The sequence below is a fragment of the Heterocephalus glaber genome, unplaced genomic scaffold (genome assembly GCF_053883595.1).
Source record: "Heterocephalus glaber isolate CG9 unplaced genomic scaffold, H.glaber_assembly_v1.0 deba00001472, whole genome shotgun sequence".
NCBI lineage: Eukaryota > Metazoa > Chordata > Mammalia > Rodentia > Bathyergidae > Heterocephalus > Heterocephalus glaber.
The window spans coordinates 64,107,863-64,118,341 of NW_028258315.1; the positions used below are offsets into that span (position 1 = coordinate 64,107,863).

At 50.5% G+C, this 10,479-nt stretch overlaps 1 protein-coding gene across 6 annotated transcripts; it reads left to right on the plus strand.

Moving 5' to 3' along the window:
* The first annotated feature begins 60 nt into the window (after positions 1 to 60).
* Positions 61 to 10,054, plus strand: LOC101714191 (3-ketoacyl-CoA thiolase B, peroxisomal). Of its 6 annotated transcripts, XM_004854256.3 has the most exons (12): positions 61 to 393; positions 571 to 664; positions 1,594 to 1,651; positions 3,506 to 3,585; positions 3,834 to 3,876; positions 5,731 to 5,829; positions 6,964 to 7,044; positions 8,174 to 8,367; positions 8,520 to 8,699; positions 8,984 to 9,039; positions 9,155 to 9,300; positions 9,665 to 10,054. In XM_004854256.3, exons 1-12 carry the CDS (start codon positions 223 to 225, stop codon positions 9,738 to 9,740), a joined length of 1,278 nt encoding a protein of 425 aa, XP_004854313.1. In that variant the 5' UTR covers positions 61 to 222; the 3' UTR covers positions 9,741 to 10,054. The 6 variants fall into 6 exon arrangements, with proteins under 6 accessions (XP_004854313.1, XP_021121742.1, XP_021121741.1 ...); XM_004854255.4 differs by lacking the exon at positions 1,594 to 1,651 and having other exon boundaries at positions 117 to 393; XM_021266083.2 differs by lacking the exons at positions 5,731 to 5,829; positions 8,520 to 8,699.
* Positions 10,055 to 10,479: the final 425 nt, after the last annotated feature.

Consider the following 10,479-nt stretch of genomic DNA (forward strand, 5'->3'; position numbering starts at 1 on the left):
TAGGCGGGGCTTTGAGTGGAAAGACGCAGTGGGCGTTGTCCTTGGACTGGGTTTTGGAGGGTTTGGGGGGGGGGCTTGCAATACCTCCTGCTGATTGGCTGCGGAAAGATGGGTGGGACCCTTGTATGGCGAAGGCGCGCTTCCGTGAGAGACCCTTTTTAATCTCTAGAAGTCTCTTCCCTCTTCCCAGAACCCAGATTGATCCACACGAACAGCAGCGCGATGTGGAGGCTGCAGGTTGTGCTGGGCCACCTTACCGGCCGGCCCGAGACCAGCCCTGTGCTGCAGGCCGTGCAGTGCTTCAGCGGCTTCCCGCAGCCTTCAGCCGCAGAAGTAGTGGTGGTGCACGGACGACGCACGGCCATCGGCCGAGCAAACCGCGGCGGCTTCAAGGTGAGGCCCCTCGTGGGGAGCTCCCGGGATGAGAAGGTGTCCCCGTGCGGGCTGGGTTCCGGCCGTTTGCTCCGTTCCCCCGGGCCGGAGGCGGTCGGTACCCGCGCTGTGATCGAGTTGTCTCCTTGGGGTGGGGATGCCGGAGTGGGGCTCACCGCCGCCGCGCGTCCACTGCAGGACACCACCCCCGACGAGCTTCTGGCAGCCGTCATGAGTGCGGTTCTCCAGGACGTGAAGCTGAGCCCAGAACAGCTGGGAGACATCTCCGTGGGTAAGTGCCCCACCCACGCCCTGCGCTGGGTCCTCCTGGTCTTCACATCCCTCCAAGTCCTTCTACAGATCCTGACCCCCAGTTTTCACTGAGGGAACCTGTGATGGATTCCACTGCCTTGAATGTGATCGTCTGAGAGCCAGTCTAATTAACCCCAACACCAGACGCTTTGTGCTCCCCCTACAGGCACAATCTGCTGATTACATATGATGGAAAGCAAGAGTGCCCCTATATACAGGGTTACAAGACCATAGGAGGCAGGAAACCAGGGTTCCCTACCCTCCTGACACCCTACCTATACCACGATAGGAACATAACACCATCAGAACGGCCCTCATTTCAAGATTGTAAAACTGGGACCCAGGGAAATTGCCCTAACAGCCCGGACATGAACCCAAGGCCTGACCAGTCCAACACTATTTCCCATTCCTACACCTCTACTCTTAAAATATAACGACATAATATAGGGACACCGTTACATCCAGTGGATGCCACCACTAGGTGGCAGGAGTCAGGGCAGGAGTCTGGAGTCAAGGAAGGCTTTGAAGAGGACATTTGGGAAGTATGCATTTTCAGAATCTCATTTCCATCCTCCATAGGACGGGTTTTGGTAGATTGAAGCTTTGCATATGTTCCTCTTTTCCTAAAATCATCTAAGGCCGTACCTTGAAGGGCAGGCCGAATGCATAGTTTCCTGATTTGAAGAGCAGAGTGCATGGGCAAACTGGCCTGGGACCCTCCGGCACTGGGGCCCCTGTGTAACAGCACACGCTGTTGGGTGGCCAACTCCCTTGTTTCAGACCCTGAAATTCCAGTGACTCAAGTGAGCCTGTGGAGGTCTCAAGTTCCTGAAGAAAGACCTGGAATGTCTTCTCTCTGATACTTACAGCTATACCACATGGCCCTGAATAAAGAATTTTTTTCCACAGGAAATGTGCTTCAGCCTGGGGCTGGGGCCATCATGGCCCGTATTGCCCAATTTCTGAGGTAATTTTTTTCTATTCCTGACTCTTGAATTGGCTGTTGTGACTCTTGAGTGGGTCCCATCCCCAAGGAATTCAGCTGTAGGTGGTGGAGGACCTGATTGGATGCCGTATATTAAGGTAACCAGAATCCTCAGAACCCTGAACTTGTGGGCATAACCTTTTCCCAACTCAAAGGTTATCAATAGACTGATTTTAACAAAAGCCAACTTGTGGCTTGCCTTTTTAAAGTACGGACTCTCCTGATTCATTAGTTTACATAATCATATAAACATCCCAAAAAATGACATTGCTTACTTGCTAGTTGAACAAACTGAGAATTCTAGGCCCATCCAACAGAGAAACTTGAGCATGGAGCAGAACCCTGGAACAAAGGGAGGCCTACACAAGCCCTGGCCAACTTGGCCTTCAGCACATACACTCCCAAGGTGGGGAAACCATGTTTAAATTACTTCCATGTGTAGATGCAAGACCTATTTAACATTATGCTTCCAGCTCCATGGACTAGAAATAATGACATGACTAGTCAGTGATATGACAGGAAAAGAAAAAAAAGCTCTAGGATCTGAAAGTTTCAGACTGCTTATTCTGGAGAGAGACTGCAAGGTCAGTCTCTCTCCAGAATTACCATCCAGCCTCATCTCCTAGCATCCTTCTCACCTTGACTTTTCCTCTTCCAACCAGCCTATCTGCCTGCTGTGCTCCCTATTGTGCTCATTTTGTCCCCTTGGAATGGTGTCTTAACATCCTCTCTCTCTCCTAGGTAAACTCTGCCCAAACACAGTCTCAATATTTGGGCAAGACTTGTACAAGTTCCAGGGCCTAAAATGAGAGACTTTCTTTCCAAAACTACCTATGTGCTTCCCTGTGAGGTGGCTGTACTATCCAGCCCTGCTACTTGAGCCTCTGTTGGTGGATTCATTTTCTGTGTGTTGGTCCAGGCTTCATCTAAGGCACAGTAATGTTAATCACCTCAGCATCTCACAGGTCTCCCATGTTCAGTAGGTGTTTGGTGAAATCTTGCTGGATTACATGAAGAAGTAATAACAAGGTGTTATGGAATTAGGGTACCTTGAAGGAGTTTGAAAGGTCTAAGGAACCATCTACCTGCAAAAGTCCCTGCATAGCCTGGCTCCATCCCTAGCTCAGGGCTTTACAAACTTGGATGCACACTAAAACCACCAGGATACATTCATTCCCAGACTCTGAGTGGTGTGAAGTGGGCCTGAAAATGTCCCCAGGCCTTTGTACAGTCAGCAAAGGCAGATTACCTAGCCTGAGGGAGGGCCCCACTAGGTTCCAGGGATGGGCCCAGTGTGAGAGACTGGAAAGCCCTAGAGCAAGAGATGTTAGAACAATGGTCCCCAACAGAGATCTTTATCCCAGTGGGAACATGAAGGCCCAGCCATGGGGTGATTAGGAAAGCTGGGTTGAGAATGTCTACAGGTCTTATATGACATGTGGCTTCTGTGCTAGAGACCTGTCCCAGCAACAAGCCTACTTCTCTCTTCGCTGAGGAAAAGAGCAGTTTGTTTTTCATGGTTGAATCTTCAGAGGGAGAAAAAAAAAGATCCCTGTGGCCCAGACAGGCTTCCCTTGCCTTGGCTTCAGGAGAATCACAGGATGGGAAGGCATGAGTTTGTGGGGCCTCAGGAGTAAGTGCCTGCAGAGATGGGATCTGTCCAGTAGCTGCCCTTCCCTGGTCCCTTAGAGCTCACAGATGCAGAATTGACAGGTTATTTCCATGGTGTGCACCTTCTAATGCAGGTAGTCATGTATGTGTCCTGGGAGCAAGGCCTGCTTTTTATAAAAGCTTGGCAGGGCAGGGGGCTGACTGTCACCTCAAATTCTCTTCCAGTGGCATTCCAGAGACTGTTCCTTTGTCCACTGTCAATAGGCAGTGCTCATCTGGGCTGCAGGCAGTGGCCAACATAGCTGGTAAGTTGTGACTGGGTTGTGTGCTTGGCAACATCCTGGCCCTACTACTTCCCACGCGGGTAATGGGTAATAACATCAGTGGCTGAAGGGTTAGCAGTAAGCACTGCTGCAAGGGCTCCTGAACACGCAAGGAGTACAAGAGCTCCAAGCTGGGCTCAGTGACAATAGAAACCAGGAGGGTAAGGAGATCTGCTACTCCCAAGACACAAACTCTGACCAAGGATGGTTATAAAATGCTTCTGTTGCAGGTGGAATCAGAAATGGGTCTTATGGCATTGGCATGGCCTGTGGGTAAGACTTTCTGTTTTCTGGAGCTTACTAACAGGAACTGTGATGCTCAGACTAATGTTCCTCCCTTAAGTTCACAGGGTCCATAATTTAAGGATTCTCCTTTAGCTCCCTAGGCATCTGGCTGGGAATGGGTTCCTTAGTATTAGGCTAGGAGTGGCCCCAATTCTAGGTGCTCAAGAATGGCTCACATTTCAGCACTGGTGAGGGAAGGGAGCTGTCCTCTTAGCTTTCCTTCATGGAAATCTCTCAGGGTGGGAACATGTGGGAACACATAGTATATGAATTTCCTTGTGTGAACTTTTTGAATAATGATATTACTCAGAGTAAAGAGCCTGTTTTGGTTCCTTAAAGATAGTGACAACTCATTACTGTTATCTAGGCTGTCCCTTGTTTCCAAACTGATATTTAATGGGAAACATCTGGCTGTCTACTGGGCTATGAAACACATGGTAAGATCTCTGGTCATTTGGTCACTGTAATATCCACCTAGACAGAGGCTCCATCTTTCTCTGCAGGGCATGACCCAGAGAAGACCAGGTATTTCCCAGTCCCTCTAAGACAGAGCAGAGTGCCAGAACCCAGGCTGGAGGTATCTGGTGCTGCACGGGCAGACTGAGGGAGGCTTTGGCAGGCATGGAAGACAAGCAGCCCAGGTTCTTACAAGAAGCTCCTGCTGCCTCTCACAACCCCTGTGCAGTGTGTCTTGACAACAAGATTTGCTGACCCCAACCAGATTGGGATGACTGTCACTGGGTTGTCCTGACCTGTGTCTCAGTTGGAAGACAGCCAAAGTCCACAGATATGCAGTCTCATGAGTCAAAGGCCACTGACCAGACTGCCTTTTGATATCTTTCCTGTTCCTGTGACACCAGGGGAGAGCAAGTAGGGCACAATATTGTTAAGCACTTCCCCTTATAACTTGAAAAGAAGGTCTGGGAGCCTTCATGAGTTTCGTAAGAAGCTTTTGATTCCAAGCAGGCTAATGACCAGGTGGCTACATTACTAAGGATCTGAACCAGGAGAGTATGGACATCACAATCTGATGATCTTGGGGGGTTTCAGCATCCAGGGTCACCCAGGGAATCTGAGGTCATAGGGAGTTCTGGGACCAAAATACTTAAATAGCAGTCTACTCTTGACTGTGCACAATTTCCTCCACACTAAGGATGTCAGTATCTTCATCATAAAAGAGGATTGCTACCTCAGCTCTGTCACAGTTCTTAAGAGGATTAAAGGGAACTATAATCACATCTAACATCATGGAGCTCGCATCACGTATCTGTCACTGTGTTTAGCACTCCCATGCCTGAAATGGAGTTCATACTGTTACTGGGGTCAGGAAAGCACTCAGTAAAGTTGGTATGTTATTTTTGAGGTTTTGTGCTACATGCCTGCAGCCATTTTTCACCCTCTGCACTGGCCACCTCATTTTCATCCCACCCTGTCAAAAGTCCTGTTTATGTAAGTCAGATAACTTTTGGATATGAGCTTTGTGCTCAGTTTAAAGACACTTGTCTCTTCCTACTCTGCATTTGAGGATCCTGCAGACAGCCCTAGGTAACTTTGGCTGCCTTCCCCGAACTGTGAATTGGCTGGTGCAGCAGTTGTATAGGGAAGTGTGGCCCTGCCTCTTGGAGAGTGAGCATTGCAGTGCTCTGTCCTGGGTGGAGGGAGTCTGGGCTCCACCACCCTGTAGCCCCAGCTCTGCCTTGCTGGAATGAGCCCTCATCTACCTCCGAGACATCCCACTGGATTCTGTGAGTGTTCCCAGGCTATTTCCAAGCTCTTACCACAGTCCAGTCCCTCCAAGTTCCTACAAAGGCTCAAGTCCTTCCTTTTCCTTTTCATCCACAGGGTGGAGTCCATGTCCCTGGCTGAGATAGGAAAGCCTGGAAATATTACTTCACGCTTGCTGGAGAATGAGAAGGCCAGAGATTGCCTGATCCCTATGGGGTGAGTGCCCACCCATATCTCTAAGTGCCTGTGCCCCCCAACTCTCTTCCCTTCTGTAGCAGGGTCTAAGAATGTTCTCTTCTCTGTGCTGGCAGTGCCAAGCCTTGGCCTGCTTTGTTTGGGTGTGGTCAACTCAGCAGAGACTCTGGCCATGGCACTTGAAACTCCCCTTGGCTTCCCTTTCTTGAGGCCAACAGGTGTCCCTGAGCCTCTGCATTTCCAAACATCACACACCTTCTCATACCCCTCCTGAAGTGTTCAAAGGGAGGAGGGTGATAGTGGATCCAAATGGCCTAGGGAGTGAAAGGACATGGGTAGCTTTTGATTCCTGTGTATGCAGGTGAGGGACTTTGGGCCCTTTCAGATACAGAAAGGGAACTATGTTATCCAGTGGTACCTTGGTTCACAAATACTTTTGTTTGCAAACAATTTGGTTCACAAACAGACTCGTTTGGCAAAATTTTGTTTTTGTTTGCAAACTGCATTGGGTGACAAACAGGACCACAGCCATCATTCCCACAGAAACACAAATGTGGCCGTATTTTCCAAAATCATAGAACAAATTAAGTTCATGAACCAAGGTACCACTGTATTTGTCCAGCATCTTGTTCTCCAGCCAGTGTCCCTGAGCTTTGCCCAGCCCCTCACCCCCCAAGACTCTGGACAGGCTGTCCTGGCTCTAGTGAATATCTGAGAAGATGGAGGCTGGTAGATGGCAATGCCTAGCCTTGTGCCACAAACTGCATCTCCAGGGCAGCCTGCCAAGCCATATAGGAGGGCCCTTTAGTGACCCACCAAACCCTTCCTCCTGTACCTCCTTCTCAATGCTGAAGCAGGCCACCCAGGGAGGAAACTCTCCAGGGCATGCTTGCATGCATTCTGCCCTCTGCCTTGGCGAGGGTGTCTCTGGTGTATGAGTGTCTGAGGATCTGGCCAGCATTGGCAACTTCCTATCTGTGTCCACTCTCTGGAACCAGAAATGCCATCTCCTGAGTCTTCACTGCTGACTCTGTGGTTGAATTGGCCTCCCTCCCTCCGACCCTTGAGGTTCAGAAGTCAAGCATAGCTCTACAGCCAAACCGTGCCCCCAGACTGCCAAACCCATGCCCACCTGCTTTGCTGTTTGTATTCTAGGATAACCTCTGAGAAGGTGGCTGAGCGATTTGGCATTTCCCGAGAGAAGCAGGATACCTTTGCACTGGCCTCCCAGCAGAAGTGAGTGCTACTTGGGGTGGGCTGCCCAAAACCTGGAGAAGCAAGTTGTGAGGCCAACCTAATTGGTCTGTGGTAGAGTAGTCCTTAGGATACAGCTGCCATGAGGGCTTTGCAAGACTCGCGCCTCAACTACAGGCGGGAAGGGGCCCAACCATTGTGTTTGGTGACTCTTTAGATCTCCTAACTGACATCATTCTCTGAGTGTCTCAGAGTCTTCTATCTAGACGAGCCTGAATTTCCTCTCTGTTCAGTAATCTTCTCTAATTGGCTACAGTGTGGTGACTGGATATGGTAGTCACCAGCCAAGTTGTAATATGACACACCTGCCATCCTTGCTTCTGGAGAAGGTTTGGATCTAGGGAAGAAATTCAAGACCAGGGCTGGTGCTCACATCAGAGAAATCAAGGTGCTCAGGCCTTTGGGCAGAGGTGAACTAAGTTGCCCCCAACCCCCGCCTTCCAGACACCCAGTGGTAAAGGAATGAGGTGATCTTTCACACAGGTCGCCTCTCCAAGGATGCGATTCTTAGCTTCTTGTGGCCAGGTGAGCATGTGAGCATTTGTTGCCAGCTTTGGATTCCTTCCCATTGTGAAGTCTATGTGTGGTTACATTTTTAATCTGATCAAGAGTCTCAACGTAACAAAACTTCTACTTCAAAAGCTGTTTATATAAATAAATGCATCCAGAAAGTATCATCATGTTAAATTTGGGGAACATCTAAAGCACAAGTGTTATGAAACAGGAAAGGTAGCAGAACCCAGCACAAATATTCCTGAAGCTCAAGCCTTAGTATAGCCAAGAGAAACGAACACCCTTAATCCTTCTCGGGTGAGACACCATGTCCCAGTCCCAAGTTCCCTCTCTGCCTTGAGGATGGGATTGCCTCTGATTTGGAGATCTGGGGCTGATAGCAGTGGCAGAACAGAAACCCACAGAAATACCTCCCCCTCCCAGGTACATGTGTGGGTTATTAAGAACACACAATTGCCCCTCAAGCACCCACAGGGCCACAGATATCCCCCACTTTTGAAGCCTGAGGTTGAAAGTCTATCCTAATGAGCAAAGACAGCGATAGGGAGAAAGGTTACTCCAAAGAGAAGCTGAGCACCGCTGTCCATGTTGCTGGCAGGGCAGCAAGAGCCCGGAGCCGAGGCTGTTTCCGAGATGAGATTGTGTCTGTCACCACTACCATCCTTGATGACACTAAGGGCACTAAGAAGAGAATCACAGTGTCCCAGGATGAGGGTATTCGCCCTGATACCACTATGGAAGGCCTGTCCAAGCTGAAACCTGCCTTCAAGAATGGTGGCTCCACCACGGCTGGTAAGCCTAGGCTGGGGCTGGGCTGGGGCCAGGCTGGCTGTTTTTCTCTAGGAGCCTGGAGTAAAACAGACCCCTAGGCAAGGTGGCTAGGAGAGGGCTAGTTTTCCTATGTCCCACCCTGATGCCACCTCACCCTAAATATTTACCTTTAGGAAACGCTAGCCAGGTGAGTGATGGGGCAGCAGCCATCCCGCTGGCTCAGAGGTCCAAGGCAGAAGAGTTGGGCCTCCCCATCCTTGGGGTCCTGAGGTCCTATGCAGTGGTTGGGGTCCCACCTGACATCAGGGGCATTGGACCTGCCTATGCCATTCCTGTAGCTTTGCAAAAATCAGGTAAGATGGCTCCATCATTCTTTAGACCTGAATCCTCCTCCTGCTTTGCAGATGGGACTGGGGAAGGCACTGGAGGTGGCCATGTAGGTGTCACAAAGTAAATGTGGGGCAGACCAGCACCTCAGTCCATAGATCTTTCTAACCTCTCAGCTGGGACCCACTTCTTCATCTGAAAGAGACAGATACAACGGACACCTGTGGGCCTTTGCATGGGTCGGGGCCTAGGGAGACCCACAGCCCTGCCCAGGGGCCACTGTCCACTCAGGTCCGTACTTTGCCTGCAGGACTGACGGTAAATGATGTGGACATCTTTGAGATCAATGAGGCTTTTGCAAGCCAGGTGAGGTTTATTTTTATCTCCCCTTGCCCGAGTCTTAGCAGCCCAGAGGGAGCAACTGGGAAAATAGTGCAGGAGGCTGGACAGTGGCTCCAGCCGCTGCTCTGGCTTCTTCCAGGCTGTCTACTGTGTGGAGAAGCTGGGCATCCCCCCTGAGAAGTTGAACCCTCTGGGGGGTGCAGTGGCTCTGGGCCACCCCCTGGGTTGCACAGGGGCACGACAGGTCATCACACTGCTCAATGAGCTGAAGCGCCGCAGGAAAAGGTAAATCGACGTCTTCTTGAGTATTTGCGGATATCGAGGAAGATGCCAAACCTAGGTGTCTGAGCAGATCAGGGTTGGGAAGGTGAACACCCACACATAGACACTCTGAGCTGAACTGTAGGGGTGTGTTTTCTGTCTTCCCTGAGGAAGGTTGCCTCAAAAGCAACCTTGGCCGCAGAGAGAATCTGCCAACCTGAGTATCATTAGGTGGACAGAGCCCAATTCCCCACAGATCTGGTCTGCTCGTTTTCCATTCTCTATCTCCAAGAGGGCCTTGGTTTCTGCAGTGCAGCCTAGTCAGAGGGGTGGTGGTTGGGCCTGGCCCGGCATGCCTCGCGTAGCCACCACAATTTCATCTCCACAGGGCGTATGGAGTGGTGTCAATGTGCATCGGAACTGGAATGGGAGCTGCTGCTGTCTTTGAGTACCCCGGGAACTGAGGACCTGGCTCCCAGCTCTACCCAGTCCTGCTCTAAAGGGATACTACAGAAGCAAATTCAGATGACACATTCAGCACTGGTAGTATAGGCAGAGTAGACAAATTAAGACACTTCAAAAATTTGGAAAATGTGAACATTGATAAAACAGTACAGGAGCAGGTAGAGAGCTTGGCTGCACGTCTCAAGACTCCTCACCTGGGGCAAAGTCAGTGTGGGGCACCCAGGCCATAGGAAGTTGTGTAACTCCTGAGGGATGGAAACAGAAGCCGGTTGGATGAGGGGTACAATGGATGGAATAAATGTCTGTGACCTCATCTTGACAGTGTTCTCCCCCACCCCCCAGCCCCCACCAGGGACAGCTCTTACCTTGCTGCTCCCTGTGGCCTAGGCCCTTGGTCAGTACCAGAGAGTCTGGGAGAGGCTGTACTTAGCAGTGAAGAACACATGCAGGGTGGGGGAGGTTGGGGGAGCATTGGTGGGTCAGGCTTCTAGTAGTCCACTGATTGCAGAGACCTAAAAGGCCTGTGCCTCCTATTTCAGCTCCTGCTGTCCTGCATCGAGAAGGTGGGACATAAACAGGTTCAGGCAGTTTCATATATTGTTCTGGGAGCTTCCATTTGACCCCTGTCTTCTCTACCTTCTAAGTGTCACCTGTGTTCTTGTCAGCATGACAGGACAGGGACACCTAGGGAATACTTGCAACTGAGAACTGCAAGAATTGCAGGGACAGCATGCAGAG

Excerpts from the sequence above, each read along its gene's own strand:
- LOC101714191 (XM_004854255.4), top strand. The coding sequence starts at position 126 with ATGGCGAAGGCGCGCTTCCGTGAGAGACCCTTTTTAATCTCTAGAAGT. Across the intron at positions 3,586-3,833 it reads GGCAGTGGCCAACATAGCTG|GTGGAATCAGAAATGGGTCT; the intron begins GTAAGTTGTGAC and ends CTTCTGTTGCAG. Across the intron at positions 5,830-6,963 it reads GATTGCCTGATCCCTATGGG|GATAACCTCTGAGAAGGTGG; the intron begins GTGAGTGCCCAC and ends TTTGTATTCTAG.